This window comes from Tupaia chinensis, unplaced genomic scaffold, assembly GCF_000334495.1.
Source record: "Tupaia chinensis unplaced genomic scaffold, TupChi_1.0 Scaffold143970_1, whole genome shotgun sequence".
Lineage (NCBI taxonomy): Eukaryota > Metazoa > Chordata > Mammalia > Scandentia > Tupaiidae > Tupaia > Tupaia belangeri.
In genome coordinates this window covers 610,114-627,253 of record NW_006203821.1, presented here as the reverse complement: position 1 = coordinate 627,253, position 17,140 = coordinate 610,114, and the positions used below count along the sequence as shown (strand labels likewise).

Genomic DNA, 17,140 nt, shown 5'->3' with positions numbered 1-17,140 from the left:
AAGAGACACCAAAGAGAGGGGAGTATGTGTGTGCTGGGGAAGAGGGCTGGAAAGGAGGCCAAGATCACAAATGATCACCAGGGCTGAATTGTCTACCTCCAGCCCCCTCAAGACAAGCCCATGGTGAGGCGGAGTTAATAAGGATTACCTTGATGAGGGGAAGGGGAATGCCCGTGAGAGCAGAGGCATCCATGAATTTCTTGAGATCCTGGTGCAGAAATTCAAAAACCAGGTAGAGTTTATTTTCTGTGTGAATGACATCCAGCAGCCTAGAGAGAGAAAGGGTCCAAGAAATGGAGGAGACAGAAACGCTCAGACTATACAGACAGCACGCATGCTTCCTAACCTATTAGCTCACCTCCCGGACACATACTTACTTGACAATATTAGGGTGGTTAAGCTCCTTAAGCAGAGAGATCTCTCGAATGGCAGTACTGGGTACACCCTCGGTCTCACTTGGAGAGGTTAGGAAAGCAGAGATGGAAATATGGTTACAAATATTCCTTTTCCCCAGCCCAGTCATAACTTTCTCCCAAGGAGATACCACCCCAGGACCCTCTAGGAAAGTAAGAGAAGAGAAAGATACTGTAAGGAGTTAATTCCCGGGTAGTCAGAGTGTGGCTTTGGGACACATTGTGGTCTTATTTCCTCTCTTACAGGAGCAGGTAAGTAAAACAAACCCCCGGTGAAAGTGAAGCAGACATAAGTAATAGATGAAAAAAATGTGTAGTACCCAACCCCCCACCCCCAGGGGCCAGTGAGGTTCAACTGCCATTTTTTTTTTTTTAGAAAGAGGGAGAGAATTCTAAGATGAGGATAGGGTTGGGGCAATGAGGACGGCTCTTTTTTTAAGAAAAGTGTTCTCCTCAGGGTCCCACATAGAGTCTTGGACTCCACCCTATAAGGTTTTCTTTCTCTTCCTGTCTCCCTGGGTGCATATCTGGGGGGTACATCATCCGAATCAGTTTGAGAAGGAAGTTTTACCACGGATTCTACACTACCCTCTAGTCTCCCCAGGGAAACCCTCGCTGATCCCCAACCCACCTCTCCACTTCAAAGGAAGTCCCTGACCAGTCCCCTGGACGTCTACCCGCCGATTGGGGGCGGGGGACAGTCAAAGAGCTCCCCAGTTAGAAGTCTCGGGTACAGAGGCCACTCACGTGTCCAGGCGGATTTTCTTAAGCGCCACCACTTCTCCCGTCAACTTGTTTTTGGCTTTGTACACAACTCCGTACGTGCCCTCTCCGATCTTTTCCACCTTTTGGAAGTTCTCCATGAAGCGCCAGCGAGTCGGGTCAGCCCGGCCCTGGAGCGGGGGCCTGGGAACCCGACAGAGAGCGGGCCGGGGCTTTCCCGGGCCAAGGAGCGGGAAACAGGGCCTAGCACCGTGGCCCCAGGTCAGGATGGAACGCAGTGTATCTTTCGCTCTTGTCAATTTGTCCAACTTGAAACAATGTTGCCGCCTCCCCCCTAGTTCCCGACCGCCACCAGAGGCCCCGCCCCTCCTTCCCGCGTTTCCCTGACTCCGCCTCCAGTCCTTCCTATTGGTCAACGTCAGGGCGGGGGGCGAGCCCCGCGCGCCTCACGCTAATGACCCCGCCCCGTGCAAGTGTGGTTCTGTGGGGCCAGACAAGTTACTTCCTCGGTGCAGGGCGGGGCATCTTTTCCCAAGCAATGGGCTCGAGTGTCCTACATATGCCTGTAGTTTGTAGGTATCCCTGATCTCTCACTATGTTCACCACCTTTGGGGAAATGTGTATCGACCTAAGATTACACTACACCTAGCTAAGGAAGCTTCCTCTGACAAGCAGGAAGCCAGGAACCTCATTGCAAAGGATTCCTGGGCCTCAGCGGAGTCCTCAGCCTTCCCCATACTGTCTCTGTTTTGGGATGCGGGGGGGAGGGGGGGTTCTGTTTGGATCTTTTTGAGAGGACCCTGGTTCTACTCAACTGATTGATTCACTTTCCCATGATGAGTTGTGTGTGTCCGGTTCGTGTTCCGTGGCTGCCTTTCTCTCAGTTCTTTCCCAGGGGATTGAACTGAGTGACCTCATGAAACTAGAAACTACCATCAACTCGTGGGCATGGGAAAGGAATGTCCAGAATTAAGATCTCTTGCCAGTTTTGTCTGTCTTCTGTCCTCCCACCCCTTCCAGGTCTCCCCTGGAGAGAGAGGGACGGACTATGCAAATGAGCACCTCTTTCTTATATAGGGGCTCATCGCAGCCCCTCAGCGCCTTTGGATCCTGGAGGGAAGAACACAATGAGTCTGGTTCTTAGAAGGTGCCTTCTCCATTTGGTAGCAATGGGTGCTGTGCTGGCTGTGAGGGCTGCAGAAGGTGAGTGTGGGTGGGCGGACGTGAGCAGGTGTGAATTTGGGGTTGAACACCTCTCTTCTTGAACAACAAAATTGAAAAGCAACTCCTAACGGGAGTTACCAGCAATACTTCAGGCTTCTCCCGCCCATTTGATTCAATCTGGATGCGGGCACCTGAACACCCTCCCTATATAGAGACTTGGGGTTGAGCCTGAAGATAATCTCATCTACTTGGAAGGGCAGAAGGATAGTAGGTCTTCGGGGTACCGATCCTGAGCACCCTGTGCAGTGAGCTGGAGCGGGGACTCCAAAGGGAGAAAAACGGGTGGGACACTCTGGCAGATAATGTCTCAGCCCTTGGGGTTGAGGATTTAAATGGAGAGTAAGAGAATGTGGTATTGGGTAAGAAGGCCAAGGAGGCACCACCTTTTTCCCTTTGAGTGAAGATGGGTGAACACAGTCCAGACCTTTTGTTCTGGGGCTGGGAGAGACAGGCAGAGGGGTCTCAGCTGAGCATCACATGAAAGGGCTCTGGGGGATTGGGACCTCGTGACAGAAGCAAGGGGTGGGGGTAGGGGTGGTGAGAGGGTCTGGAATGTCCCGTGCTGCTCTGAGGAGGGAGGGTGGGAGCGGAGGAAGAATGGGGCATCTTATGACTTCTTTTGCTCTAGTGGTAGGATGCTCAACGAAATGAGATGATTCCTTCCCGGGCAGAATCAGCTAGGTTTCCAGTATATATTAAACATGAGATGAGGGTAGTTTCTGCTGTGCTAAAATATGTTCGTCATATGCCAGCACGCCATACCCTTCTCTTGGATTACTGGTCTCAGACTTCTAGTAAATTCTCCTTGATCTAACTTTCCTTGCCCATGCTGTAGTTTCAAGTCTTTTTCTTATATAATGTTCCTTACTGTATTCTGGAAACATTTTGTTCATGCCCACCCACTGAGGTATTGTGCCTGAGGGTAGCAGGTGGTGAGATGGTTAAAGACACTGGATTCACACGTGGTTGACCATGGCTCAAGACATGGACCTGGCAACCTGCTATCTCACTTTCGCTCTCTCTTTCTCTGGTCAAATAAAAATAAATAAATAAATAAATTTAAATAAAATATTTATTTAAAAATTGTGCTTACACTTTAAATTTCATTTTATAAAACCATAAGAAGACATTTTTCTAGATATTCATGAAATTTTATATGGACCAGGTTTGATGATTTTTCAAAATTTTCTTTTATTTGTTATTTATTTATTTAAATTTGACCAAAGAGACAGAGAGAGCGAGAAAGAAGGGGAAAGTGAGAAAGCAAGCTGCCAGGTCCAGGACTCGAACCATGGAATGCCATGTGGGAGTCCAACGCTTTAACCACCATGCCACCTGACAGTCCAGGTTTGATGATTTCTGTTTAGTGTGAAATGACATGCTTAAGCAAGAAAATATTATTTTTTATAACTACATACCTGTTTTGTAGCATTAAAATACCAAGATATCTGAAAGTTGCTTTCATTTTATTTTATTTTATCTTTTATGATATTTTTGCTATAAGGCATTTGTGCTTGCTGGAGAGACAGAAAGAGAGAAATCACCCCCCAAAGAGGATGGCCATATTGCAATCCCTTCTCCATTCTACTTTTGGGATTTTGGGCATGCATGTGCATGCACCTGGTGTGAGTTTCAAGCCTCTGGGTCCAGAACTTAAACCGTGGTTGACCATGTGAGAGTCATCTGCTGGTCCCGAGATCTGTTTTTAAATACTTTTTTTTAAAAACAACCACCATGGGACCAGCAGTTGGCATAATGGCTATGTCCCTGGATTCCCATGTGGTCGACCACGGTTCAAGTCCCAGACCTGGTGGCTTAAACTCATGCCAGGCGTGTGTGCGTGCATGCCCAAGATCCTGAGAGGAGAATGGAGGAGAAGGGATTATGGCATGGCCATCCCCCCTGGGAGGTGATTTCTCACTTTCTGTCTCTCTGTCTTTCTGGCAAGCGCACGTGCCCTATAGCAAAACTTCTCCAAAACAACAACAAAAACCCAAAAGCAACAATCAATAAGAATAGATAAACCAAGTGTGGCAAAATGTTGATAGTTGTTGGATCTGGTTCAAGGTATATTGAAGTTCATCGTTAACTTTGATGTTTTCTCAGAGCTCTCTCCCCTAGATGTGCACCCAGAGAGACAGGAAGACAAAGGAGGCTTGTAGGGTGGAGTCCAGAACTTCCCATGGTGTTGGGCTATGAGGCAACAAGTAAAGAGCACTGTTCTGAATGATGAGCCCTCCTCATTGCCTTAGCCGGACACTTGAAGCCCGACTCATCCTGTCAGCCTCATTTCACACAGTGCACATCAACCACGTTGCTGGTAGTCCCCTAACATGCCATTACTTCCACACTCCCATGCATTTGTCCATGCTCATACTAGGGCCACGCCTCACTCAAGTCTTTCCCACCTGCTCTAGTGGAACTAATCTGTTTAATATGTCATTTAGTTGCAGCGTATGTCTGTTATTGTACATTGAAGAGTGTCTTGAGGGACCAGCAGTTGGCATAATGACTATGCCGCTGGACTCCCATGTGGTTGATTGCAGTTCGAGTCCCAGACCCAGTGGCTTAAACTCACACCAGGCACTTGTGTGTGTGCGTGCCCAAGATCCCAAAAGGAGAATGGAGGAGAAGGGATTGCAGCATGGCCATCCCCCGTGGGGGGTGATTTCTCACTTTCTGTCTCTATTTCTCTGTCTTCTGGTGAGCACATGCATCCTGTAGCAAAAAACAAACAAACAAGCAAACAAACAAAACTTATCAAAAAAAAAACTGTCTTGAATTACATAGTCATTTATGTATTTCCTATACTTCACTCTGAATCTTCTCAGAGCCATATTTTATATATTTAAGTTCTTCATACTTAGAAAAGTGCCAGTACGTGGTGGGTAGTCAGTAAATTAAAACATACTTTGAATGTGAGCACGAGTGGGGTGACATGGAATAGAATGTTATTTCTTGTGTAAGAACTGAGGACCCTGGAGCTCTCATGGCACGTTCCTTTTAGGACCCAGAGGCCAGGACTGGATTGGTGTCTCACGGCAGCTCAGAACTAAAGCCTGGAATAGGCAGCTCTATCCAGAGTGGCCTGAAGTCCAGAGGCCTGATTGCTGGAAAGGTGAGAACTTGGAAATTCCAAGGAGGGTGCAGCAAAAACGGGGTGGGGAGAAGAACAAGAAGAACTGGTTGAACATTGCTTGGCAGTCTAGGAAAGTGAAAGGTCCATGGGGATGGGACACCAAGGAGGCCTAGCTAACGCAGCTTCCCTTCCCTTCCCAGGAGGCCCAGTGGCCCTGAAGGTCACTAATGATGGACCTACACTGAGTGGTGCAAATGCCTCCTTCTCTATTGCCTTATACTTCCCTGAGAGCCAAAAGGTACTGCCAGATGGGCAGGTTATCTGGGCCAACAACACGGTCATCAATGGTGAGTACTTTTCTACTCCTAGGCCCTAATTTCTTTTTTTTTTTTCTAGAGAGAATTTTGCTATATGGCGTGTGTGCTTGCAAGAGAGACAGGGAGACAGAAAGCAAGAAATCACCCCCCAGGGGTGATTTCCATCTCCTCCTTTCTCCTCTTGAGATTTTGGACATGCACGCACATGCACCAGGTTTGAGTTAAAAGCCGCCAGGTCTGGGATTCAGACCGTGGTCGACTGCATGGGACTCCAGCAATGTAACCATTATGCCACCTGGTGGTCCCTCTTGGCTCCCATTTCTATGTTCAGATTTCCTGTGTTAAAAGAAAAATAAAGCAGCCATTTTTTTTTTTTTTTTTGAGAGGCTTTTGCTATAGGGCGCGTGCAATCCCCAGAAAGACAGAGAGAGACAGAGAGACAGAAAGCGAGAAATCACCCCCCAGGGCAATGGCCACACTTGCAATCCCTTCTCCTCCATTCTCCTTTCGGGATCTTGGACATATATGCACATGTGCTGACGTGAGTTTAAACCACCGGGTCCAGGACTTGAACCATGGTCAACTGCATGGGAGTCCAGTGACATAACCAACTACTGGTCCCAAAGCAACCAATTTAATAGAGTTTTAATTGAGCAAATCTTAATATGATTTAAATAGGGCAGTTGTCCCCGGACAGTTCCAGCTAGCCTCATGGTCACCTTGGATTTAAGTTCTGGAAAAGAGAAAATGACGGACAAAAACCAAAGTGAAGGAATGAGATAGAGGAATAATTGGGTGGTTACCAGTGGATGGTAGGCTACACAAACAGCCCAAAAGATGGGCTTTCTGTGATTGACTGAAGCATGGCTAGTGTGATCGGCTATCCTTTAGCAACCAGCTCAGGAAAACAGCCTACAATGTAGGATTTCAGCTTACCCATAGGGAACCAAGAGTGGGAGTACAACAGCTGTTTTAGGCCAAAATAGATTAACAGTTGGTATATCCAGTGAGGTCAGAAATGCTCTCTTTCCGGACCAGCAGTTAGCGTAATGGCTATGTCGCTGGACTCCCACGTAGTCGACCGTGATTCGCATCCCGGATCTGGTGGCTTAAACTCACGCCAGGTGCGTGTGCGTGCGTGCCCAAGATCCCGAGAGGAGAATGGAGGAGAAGGGATTGTGGCGTGGCCATTCCCCCTGGGGGGGGATTTCTCACTTTCTGTCTCTCTTGTCTCTCTCTGCCTGTCCGGCGAATGCACGTGCCCTACAGTAAAAACCTCTTCAAAAAAAAAAGAAATGCTCTCTTTCCCCTCATTTATTTATTTATTTTTGAAGGTTTTTGCTATAGGATGTGTGCACTCTCCTGAGAGACAGAAAGAGAGAGAGAGAGAGAGAGTGAGAAATTATCCCCAGGGTCGACAGTCATGCCATAATCCCTTTGGACAGACCTAGATTCAAACTCGTCACTAGAACGACCTTGGGAAATGTGCTTGTCTTGTGTTTACCTTGCCCCTGTAAAATGGGGATGGCACTTAAGTTGAAAGGATGTTTTAAGAATTAAGATGTTGGGGACCAGCAGTTGGTGTAATGGCTATGTCACTGGACTCCCATGTAGTCGACCACGGTTCGAGTCTTGGACCCGGTGGCTTAAACTCACGCCAGATGTATGTGCGTGCGTGTGTGCCCAAGATCCTGAGAGGAAAGTGGAGAAGAAGAGATTGCAGCATGGCCATACCCCCTGAGGGGGTTGATTTCTTGCTTTCTGTCTCTCTGTCTCTCTGTCTGGCAAACGCATGCGCCCTCTAGCAAAAACCTCTCAAAAAAGAAAAAAAGAGAATTAAGATGTGGTAATATGCAAAGAGGGTAGCTTACTGTCTGCTTTGGCCTACAGTAAAGGCTCTACAAATGCTAACTGGTGCTATTATTCTCTCTCTCTCTCTTTTTCTTTTTTTTTTTAAGAGAGAGAGAGATCTTTGCTATAGAGTGTTTATGCTTGCCAGAAACAGAGAGACAGAGACAGAAAACGAGAAATCCCCCCCCCCCCGGGGGGGATGGCCACGCTACAATCCCTTCTCCTCCGTTTTCCTCTTGGGATTTTGGGCATGCACCTAAACATGCCTGGCGAGAGTTTTAAGTCACTGGATCTGGGACTTGAACCATGGTCAACTATGCTGGAGTCCAGCGACCTAACCATTTCACCATTTGTTGATCCCAATTATTTTTATTCCACAAGTTAGAACGAATCACTCCAAACATTTTGATATGTGGCCTTCTAATCTCTGTCCTATGTAAGTATATACATATGAATCTCAAGGTTTCCACACCCCACACTCCCAGCTACAAGCCCAAATTGGTTATGCTCTAGAGAAAGTACTTTCTAACTAGGGAGTGTTCCCAGAGCCCCTGCCGAAGGGCTTTTGGTTTATAGAAAGGAATGCCAGGTTGAAGATGTCTCTGTCTCCCTTGCAGGGAGTCAAGTGTGGGAAGGACAGCCAGTGTATCCCCAGGAGCCTGATGATGCCTGCGTCTTCCCTGATGGTGGACCTTGCCCATCTGGCCCTTGGTCTCAGAAGAGAAGATTTGTTTATGTCTGGAAGACCTGGGGTGAGGGGGCTGCCTTCTCTGGCCTGTCATCCACACTTGTGTTTACTTCATCCTACCTGACCCCCTTTCCCTTTGGACTCATCCCTAACCTCTCTGTTTTTCCCTAACCTTCATTTTTCTCTTGACTCCTTCCTTTTCCATAGGACCCAGCCCCCTTCAACTCTTTCTGTTACAGATCTTTTTTCAAAATTTAACTTTATTTGTTTACTTATTTTTTAACTTGACCAGAGGGACAGAGAGAGAAAGAGAAAGGAAACCGCCAGGTCCAGAACTCAAACCACGGATGGCCATGTGGGAGTTCAGCAGCCCTATAACCACCATGCCACCTGCCAGCCCCTATCACAGATCTTTCTGAAAGCCCTACTCTAATTATATTCTCACCCATGGGACACCTCCCTCCCCAATTAGGACTCTGTCACTCCCTCACTCGCCCCTAATACTGGCCTCTGAAGTAATCCTCCTTGATATGCCTCTTTCTCTTTCGGGACCCTGTTTCTAAACCTGTTCCTTAGTCCTCCTCCCTCGCTTTTCTTTCCCAAAACCTCAGGTCAATTCTGGCAAGTGTTGGGGGGTCCTGTGTCTGGGCTGACCATTGGGACAGGCGGGGCAATGCTGGGCACACACACCATGGAAGTGACCGTCTACCATCACCGAGGGTCCCGGAGCTACGTGCCCCTCGCTCATTCCAGCTCAGCCTTCGCCATTACTGGTAAGTGTTTAGGAAGGGGCAAGGCCAGTTTGGGGCAGGAGAAGGTGTGGAGACTTGGCTGGGCTGGAAAGGGGAATGGGGACATAGTTGTAACCTTAAAGGGGCAGGGCCAGGAAGACGTGGGGAGAGGAACAGGGGGTGGGGCTTCGAGCCAGTGAAGGTCTAGGCAGTTAGTTCGGGGGTGGAGGGAGTGATTATGAAAGAAGCTGTGGCCCAGACTCGGTTCTCACTTTTTCTGGCTCCAACCCCAGACCAGGTTCCCTTCTCTGTGAGCGTGTCACAGCTGCAGGCCTTGGATGGAGGGAACAAGCACTTCTTGAGAAATCAACCTCTGACCTTTGCCCTCCAGCTCCACGACCCTAGTGGCTATTTGGCTGGGGCTGACCTCTCCTACACCTGGGACTTTGGAGACAGTACTGGCACCCTGATCTCTCGGGCACTTATGGTCACTCACACTTACCTGGAGCCTGGCCCAGTCACTGCCCAGGTGGTGCTGCAGGCTGCCATTCCACTCACCTCCTGTGGCTCCTCCCCAGTTCCCAGCACCACAGATGGGAATGTGCCCACTGCTGCGGCCCCTGGGACCACACCTGGGCAAGTGCCTACTGCAGAAGGTGTAGGTACAACACCTGGCCAGGTGCCAACTGCAGCACCCTCAGGGACCACGGCTGAGCAGGTGCCAACCACAGAGAGCACGGGTACCACACCTGGGCAGGTGCCAACCTCAGAGGGCACAGGTACCACACCTGAGCAGGTGCCAACCTCAGAGGGCACAGGTGCCACAACTGCAGCAGTGTCACCTGCAGAACCCTCTGCAACCATGACTGCACAGGTAGCAACTACAGACTTGGTGGTGACCACAGCTGGAGAGTTAACCACCCCTGAGCCTGAGAGTCCAGATGCCAGCCCAGCTGTGTCTACAGAAGGTATTACAGGTAAGAGGAGCAGTGTGAATGCAGTTCACTGACGGCCATTTGTCACCGCTCTGAAGAGCTGAAAGTCTTACCCAGAACCCAGATGTTACCCAATCCTTTGCTTAGCTCTCACTGGCTTGAAAGCCTTCAAGTCTCTTTTAATAACATGGAATAGACCAGATCAGAAAACCAGGATCCCGTCCCAGGACATGAGGTGAGGTTGTTGCTTCTCTACCTCTGAGAACCATAGGGAAGACCAGGGAACAGATGTGATCATTTACATATTTATATCTCATTTTCTGTGTAAGCATAAATGTACAAAAACCTTTCCCAGATTCTGAGACCCTGGTCCTATTTCCTATCCCTGGATCCCCTCAGAGCAAAAAAGGAAGAATGAGATAGGAATGCTTCGACAACTTAACATGGGTTGAGTGTGTAGCCCAGGACTTGGCATAGTGTGGTGTATAACAACTTGAGATTCTTTTGTAATTCCAACTTTGCCCTAACCGTGTGACCATGGAGTCACTATTTGTATAAAATGAGAATTCCAGTTTTGTCTGATTCCAAACCAGTGACTTCAGGAACCAGTAGCTCTGGCTCTACCTGGAAGGATGCCTGCTTGGCCTCCGTCTCCCAGTGAGTCATCTGTCTCTTGACCTTGCCTCCTCAATCCTCTCCTGCCAGGTTCCCTGAGCCCCTTGTTGGATGGTACAGCCACCTTAATGCTGGTGAAAAGACAAGTCCCCTTGGATTGTGTTCTGTATCGATACGGTTCTTTTTCCCTCTCCCTGGATATCGTCCGTGAGTCTTGCCTACTTTGGGGGCTGGTGGAAGGGGTAATGCACTGCCGAGGGCCTACCCAGATGCCAGAGTCATTTGAGGTGTGGGGATGTGATTGGGGGAGCAGCTCTGGGGCTTTCCTGGCTATGGGCCTTTGACAAGACCTGGGGACAGCATGCCCATCGATAATCTTGCAACTCTGCAGAGGGCATTGAGAATGCTGAGATCCTGCAGGCTGTGCCATCCAGTCAGGGGGATGCTTTTGAGCTGACAGTGGCCTGCCAAGGCGGGTGAGTGTCCCACCAGCTGCCCTGATAACTTCTGCTTTGGCTGCTGGCTTGCTTTCTGATGTCCAGTGCCCTTCCCAGGCCCCCTGATATAAGTTGGTACCTCTTCCAGGCTGCCTGAGGAAGCCTGTATGGACATATCATCACCAGGATGCCAGCCTCCTGCCCAGCGGCTGTGCCAGCCTGTGCCACCTAGCCCAGCCTGCCAGCTGGTTCTTCACCAGGTACTGAAGGGCGGCTCAGGGACCTACTGCCTCAATGTATCTTTGGCTGATGCCAACAGCCTGGCAATGGTCAGCACTCAGCTCGTCATGCCTGGTAAGTACTTGGACAAGAGGTAGGATGAAAACAGGGATGGGCTGAGGCCCAGCTGTCAGGGAGCAGACACTAATTGGGGCAGTGCCTGGGTTGTGTTCACAGGTCAAGAAGCAGGCCTTGGGCAGGCTCCCCTGTTTGTGGGCATCTTGCTGGTGCTGATGGCTGTAGTGCTTGCAGCTCTGATATATAGGTGAGGAGCCCTTTCCAGCTCAGATGCCCTTATCCCTGATTACCACCGTTCATTCTTCCTCAAGAGGAGAAGAAACCATACTCCCTCTGAGGAAGCATGGTGTTCAGGAAGGAGTATAGGCTTGAAAGTTAAACAGGACTGGGCTGCAGACTTGCTCTGGGACCTTGGGGAAGAAGCCTTACCTTTCTGAGCCTCTGAAAAGTAGTTACATTAATACCTGCCTGTGCGTAGCTTCTTTTTTGGAGAGGTGTTTGCTCTAGCACGTGTGTCCTCCTCGCCAGAAAGACAGAAAGCGAGAAGTCACCCCCTTGGAGGGGGCGGGGGAGGGATGGCCACGCCCCTGTGATCCCTTTTCCATTCTCCTCTAGGGATCTTGGGCACGCATACACACGCACCTGGTGTGAGTTTAAGCCACCAGGTCCAGGACTCAAACCATGGTCGACTACATGGGATTCCAGCAACAGAGTCATTATGCCAACTGCTGGTCCCAAAATTAATACCTGTCTGATGTAACAAATGTAAAGAGTAGAAACAATTTTGGGACCAGCAGTTGGTGTAGTGGCTATGTCGCTGGATTCCCATGTGGTCGACTGCGGTTTGCGTCCCAGACCTGGTGGCTTAAACTCACGCCGGGTGTGTGTGCGTTCGTGCCCAAGATCCCGAGAGAATGGAGGAGAAGGGATTGCGGAATGGCCATCCCCCTGGAGGGTGATTTTTCGCTTTCTGTTTCTCTGTCTGTCTTTCTGGCGAGCGCACGTGCCCTAAAGCAAAAACCTCTCCAAAACAAAGGAATAAAAAAGATTAGAAACAATTTGACGGAAGCACCTTGCCCTGAAGTAAGAGTACACTAACTGATGATATTGATGACTGTCCTTACTATAAAGAGTGGGGAAATTAGGGTAAACAGAGTTCTTCCCAGGCCTGGCATGCCAAGGTCTTCAAACAAGGGAAGTTGATACGGTGGAAGGAGAAGGGGCAGAGGTTGCCACAGAAATTAGAGAAGATGAATCCTGAAGGCGAAGAGAAGGTCTGGACTAGGGCCCAGACCAAGCAGACCTAGGATGGGGGTACGCGCCCTTCTTGGAGAAGTACAGACGGGCTTGCTCTTGTCCATTGCTAACCAGTTTTCTCCTTCTTCCCCCAATATCAGGCGCAGATTTATGAAGCAGGACTCAGCCCTCCCCACCATCCGGCTACCACACAGTAGCATCCACTGGCTGCGTCTCCCCCAGGTCTTCCGCACTTGCCCCACTGGTGAGAACAGTCCACTCCTCAGTGGGCAGCAGGTCTGAGTACTCTCATGGGATGCCCTGATTCTTACGGGGCTGACAGCAACACCTGTGTTTTCTCGTCTTCCCTTGGAGACTACCATTACCTGCAATAAAAACTCAGAACCTGCTGTCAGTTTTTTCCTGCTTTTTGAGAAAATCTATGTCACTCAAGGAGTCAAGGTGTGAAAGAAGGTGGTGTACCACTTATTTAAGAGATATCCCAGTGGAAAAACGATCATTTTATTCAGACGAGGCACTTTCAATGTATGTGTTTGTGGTGTGTGTATGTGCATGTGTGTATGTGGACATGTGCACAGGGAATAGTGAAGTGGTGTGGATAATAAATACTGTAAGGGTGAAGGAACACTCCCCTGAGCTGGCAGGAGAGTGTGGCAGCAATGTACAGAGCCTAGGGGTGATGTCCAGGGACAGGGAGGTGGGTTCAAGGCTGGCTTGGAAAAGGGTGACCTCCTCAGCCCAAGAAGCCAAAGAAATTGGAAGAGCGAGGGGGTGGGCCCATGAGCATAGGCATCTGGTTCTTGTGGGTGATCTTGATCTGGAAGAGAAAGGAGCACATTCAAAGGCAGGGCCTGTTGCCTTGGGGCTGCAGTGTCAGAGATTTGGGGGAAACCTGTGGGGTGAGTTGCCGAGGTCCTGGAGAGGCCAAGGTAGAGAGGCTAGGGGGTGAGAAATCAGGGTCTGGGAAGAATGGTGGATCAGGGAACTTCTGGCAATGGGAGGAAGCAAAGAAGTTGTGGAATAGATTAAGATGCATGGAGCCTGAAGGCTCAGTTTTTGGCAAGCGTAGGCAATACTCACCGTACAGGGTGTCTGCATCCAAGGCTCCCCATCAATTTGCATGGGGAGTGTTTTCCTGGTGCTGTGGGAGGCCAAGGAAAATTGATGAGATTTCTTTACCAACCGAATACCAAAACTCGACTACTCAGGTTGGCTTTGAGGCCTCTTGTCACTGAAGAGGATCTGGTAAAGCCCTTCCCCACCGTCCCACAACCCTTCTGCTTTCCTGGCCCCACACCTCCCCTCAGGGCCCCTGGTTGGAGTCATTCTTACTGGAAGGTGATCTCAGAGCACTTAGCCAGCCGATGTCCAGCACTCTTGAGCCTCGTATAGATCTGGCCCATTTCAATTGCACCTTCAAGCCCGACTACTTCTAGTCGCTTGTCACTTAGGTCTGGGAGTGAGAAGTAGGAGATTGGTTTTACAGAAGCAGGGTGTCCCCAGAAGGAGTCACACCTTCCTCTTAGGTTGCTCCTCTTACCTGGTACACAGGTTTTCAGGATGTCAGGGTCGGTGATGACTTTAGCTGTAGCACCTAAGGCCTGGTTGATCCCATAGATATCCCCATGGGGTCTCCGGGTGTCACCCCAGAGGTTGGAGCCACCATGCATGCTAGGTATGTTCAGCACTGCGATGCCTTCCAGGGACAGGTTGCTCAGATCCAGCGGTTTCCCACAGATCTGAGGGAAGGGGTAGACAGCCCCAGTTGGGCAGGGCACAGATCCTCAGCTTGTGACATAACTATTGGATGTGACCACTCCTTCCACCAGATGGCAAACTAGGAAGGCCAGGATTTGGAGGGTTATAAAGGATGGGTGGGAGGTAGGGACTAGTGTATGTTGGAGACTTGGGAAATCAGGATTGGACTGCTGGGAGGTCAAAGTATAGGTTTGAAATAAGAGACATTGCTGAGGGTGCCGGTGGAGTGACAGTCTTGGACTTAAGAAGGTGAAACGGATGCCGGGTTGGGCCTTACCATACATACCTCAACTGTCAAGCACTCCTCCAACCTTTTGCATGTTGAGAAGATGGATTCAGACGTGGCAAATTCAAAGTACCATAGCTTGTTCTTCATTCTGTGTCAGCCATCGTACAAGGCCCAGGAGGGAAAAGACATGTTACACAGTGCTGGCAAGTGGTGCGTGACAGGGAAGGGCAACAGCCTCCCAACTCCAGTCCCCTGGGGAACAAGGGCAGCTTCGGTTGGGCTGTTCCCTAGAGGCATCACTGCCCACCTAAGCATTCTGAGTCAGACTTGGTCACAACCTGGTCCCTCACGCTGTGTGTGTCCACACCCCCCTCTCCTTTACCTCACCTGCTGTTGAACTTCTCAGGATATTTCTCTCGCATGATGTGGAATCGGTGAGCAATAGAGGCATCCTGGAGAGTTCAGGGCACGTAAGATCAGAGGCCTGCCTTCCCTCTCATGTAGGGCTCGCCCCTCCTTTCCCTCCCTTCTCCTAGGCCGGGTGCAACACGTCCCAAGTTCTCTCTGTGCAACTCACACCACTGTATCCTACTCCCAATTGCCCTCTATCACAGCTGCCTCAATCTCCACCTTCCCATTCTGCCCTCCTCCGGCCTCTGCCTGCTTATCCCCCACCCTCAACTTCCTCCCATGCAACACTCCACTGACCACACCAATGGAGAAGTAGTTGTTGATGATGTGAAAGGGAACTGGGTCACTCTTTTCTGAAGTTTGCTGGGGTATCACCTCCACAGACCATCGATCCATATGTACCACTTTACTCGTCTCTAAATCCCTGAGGATCTTTCCCAAATTCTGTCCTTCATACCCTAGTGGTAGAGAACACAGGTTAGTAACAAACTCTGGGTCCGAAGATCCACCAGTACCCAGGGATCTCCTGCCTTGGTTCTGCAGAACTTCCCAGCCTTATGCCAGTTGCTCATGGGTGCATTAAGCATCCATGGCCCCAAACTGTCACCAATCTTTTTTTAACTTTATTTAAATTTTCTTTTATTTTTACTTGCTTTCTTAAAGAATTATTTGATTTAACTTTATTATTTAAAGAATTATTTAATTTATTTATTTAATTTGAACACAGAGGGACAGAGTAAGAGAGAAAAAGAAAGAGGGAAAGTGGGAAAGCAAGCTGCCAGGTCTGGGACTTGAACTGCAGTTGGCCATGTGAGAGTCCAGTGCCCTTAACCACTATGCCAGGTGCCGGCCACCTTTATTTGTTTTTTTTTAATTGCCAGAGGCATGTGTGCTTGCCAAGAACAGAGAGAGAACACTCCAGTGGGGCCTGGTTGTGCCCACAATTCTTTCTCCTCTATTTCTCCATCCTGTTCGGATTTCAGGCACTCATCCACGTGTATCCAGAATGTGTTTCTTTTTTCCTTTCTTTCTTTTTTTTTCTTTTTTTTTAAAGATTTTTTCCATAGGATTCATGTGTGCCCCAGAGAGAGAGAAAAAAAGACAGTGAAAAGGAAGTGAGGGGCCAGCAGGTGGCGTGGTGGTTAAGGATGCTGGACTCCCACTTGGCAATGGGTGGCCCTCAGTTGGAGTCCCAGAACTGGCAGCTTGCTTTCTCACTCTCTCTCTAACTCTATCCCTCTATGGTCAAATAAAAATAAACAAATGGATAAAGATAAATAAAATAATTTTTTAAAAAAAGAAGGAAATGAGAAATCCCTTCTCCGTCCTCCTGGGATCTGGGCACACATGCCTAGTGTGATTTTCTTTTATTTTTGGAGAGGTTTTTGCTATAGAGCGTGTGCGCGTGCCAGACAGACAGAGAGAGACAGAGAGACAGAAAGCGAGAAATCACCCCCCAGGGGGGATGGCCACACTGCAATCCCTTCTCCTCCATTCTCCTCTCGGGATCTTGGGCAAGCACACACACGCACCCGGAGTGAGTTTTAAGCCACCAGGTCCGGGGCGCGAACCGCGGTCGACTACGTGGGAGTCCAGTGACATATCCATTACGCTAACTGCTGGTCCCGCCTAGTGTGATTTTCAAGCCACCAGTTCTGAGGCTTGAACTGTGGTCAGCCATGTAGGAGTCCTGTGCCTTAACCACTATGTTACCTGCTAGCCTGAAGAATTATTTATTTAATTTTATTTATTATAGATAATAATAATAAAGTGAGAAATCACTCCTTTAGAGGGCATGACCACTCTGCCATCCCTTTTCCTTTCTCTTTTTTGGGATTTTGGGCATATGTGCCTGGCATGTTTTTCAAGCTGCCAGGTCTGGGACTCAAACTGCCTAGTCAGCCATGTGGAATCAATCTTAACTATCATATTACCTGGCTGGCCCAGTGTTTAATATTTTTTTAACTGCCAGAGGGGGGCCTGTAGGTGGCATGGTGGTTGCAGTGCTGGACTCCCACATAGTTGACTGTAGTTTGAGTCCCAGACCTAGCAGCTTGATTTTTCACTTTCCTTCTCCCTCCCTCGCTCTCTTTCTGTCTCTCTCTGGTGAATACATATGACCTGTAGCAAATTAAAAGATAATAATAATAAATAAAATTAAATATTTTTAAAAAA

General features: G+C 49.0%; 3 protein-coding genes across 9 annotated transcripts in view; 1 reads left to right on the top strand and 2 right to left on the bottom strand.

Annotated features, from left to right (window-relative positions):
• Positions 1-1,506, bottom strand: part of CDK2 (cyclin dependent kinase 2) — a 5,909-nt gene extending 4,403 nt beyond the window's left edge. For both annotated transcript variants that reach the window (XM_006165581.3, XM_006165582.3), the window contains exons 1-3: positions 1,161-1,506; positions 378-455; positions 149-269 (exon numbers count right to left, since the gene is read on the bottom strand). In XM_006165581.3, coding sequence (XP_006165643.1) covers positions 149-269; positions 378-455; positions 1,161-1,276 — 315 coding nt within the window. In that variant the 5' untranslated portion in view covers positions 1,277-1,506. The remainder of the gene's footprint in view (positions 1-148; positions 270-377; positions 456-1,160) is intronic.
• Positions 1,507-1,627: 121 nt separating this feature from the next.
• Positions 1,628-12,975, top strand: PMEL (premelanosome protein). Its single transcript, XM_006165580.3, has 12 exons — positions 1,628-1,708; positions 2,157-2,339; positions 5,368-5,478; positions 5,640-5,786; positions 8,225-8,359; positions 8,907-9,068; positions 9,320-10,003; positions 10,667-10,783; positions 10,968-11,052; positions 11,162-11,367; positions 11,470-11,557; positions 12,708-12,975. The coding sequence occupies exons 2-12, from the start codon at positions 2,264-2,266 to the stop codon at positions 12,847-12,849; spliced, it is 1,953 nt and encodes a 650-aa protein (XP_006165642.1). The 5' UTR covers positions 1,628-1,708; positions 2,157-2,263; the 3' UTR covers positions 12,850-12,975.
• A 97-nt stretch (positions 12,976-13,072) lies between these two features.
• DGKA (diacylglycerol kinase alpha) overlaps positions 13,073-17,140 on the bottom strand; it is a 33,905-nt gene continuing 29,837 nt past the window's right edge. For all 6 annotated transcript variants that reach the window (XM_006165574.3, XM_027767163.1, XM_006165576.3 and 3 more), the window contains 7 exons: positions 15,263-15,423; positions 14,942-15,006; positions 14,612-14,702; positions 14,108-14,306; positions 13,900-14,020; positions 13,648-13,708; positions 13,073-13,384 (listed from right to left, as the gene is read on the bottom strand). In XM_006165574.3, the coding sequence (XP_006165636.1) occupies positions 13,301-13,384; positions 13,648-13,708; positions 13,900-14,020; positions 14,108-14,306; positions 14,612-14,702; positions 14,942-15,006; positions 15,263-15,423 (782 nt within the window). In that variant the 3' untranslated portion in view covers positions 13,073-13,300. The remainder of the gene's footprint in view (positions 13,385-13,647; positions 13,709-13,899; positions 14,021-14,107; positions 14,307-14,611; positions 14,703-14,941; positions 15,007-15,262; positions 15,424-17,140) is intronic.

Excerpts from the sequence above, each read along its gene's own strand:
- PMEL (XM_006165580.3), top strand. The coding sequence starts at position 2,264 with ATGAGTCTGGTTCTTAGAAGGTGCCTTCTCCATTTGGTAGCAATGGGT. Across the intron at positions 9,069-9,319 it reads CTCAGCCTTCGCCATTACTG|ACCAGGTTCCCTTCTCTGTG; the intron begins GTAAGTGTTTAG and ends CTCCAACCCCAG. Across the intron at positions 11,053-11,161 it reads ACAGTGGCCTGCCAAGGCGG|GCTGCCTGAGGAAGCCTGTA; the intron begins GTGAGTGTCCCA and ends TACCTCTTCCAG.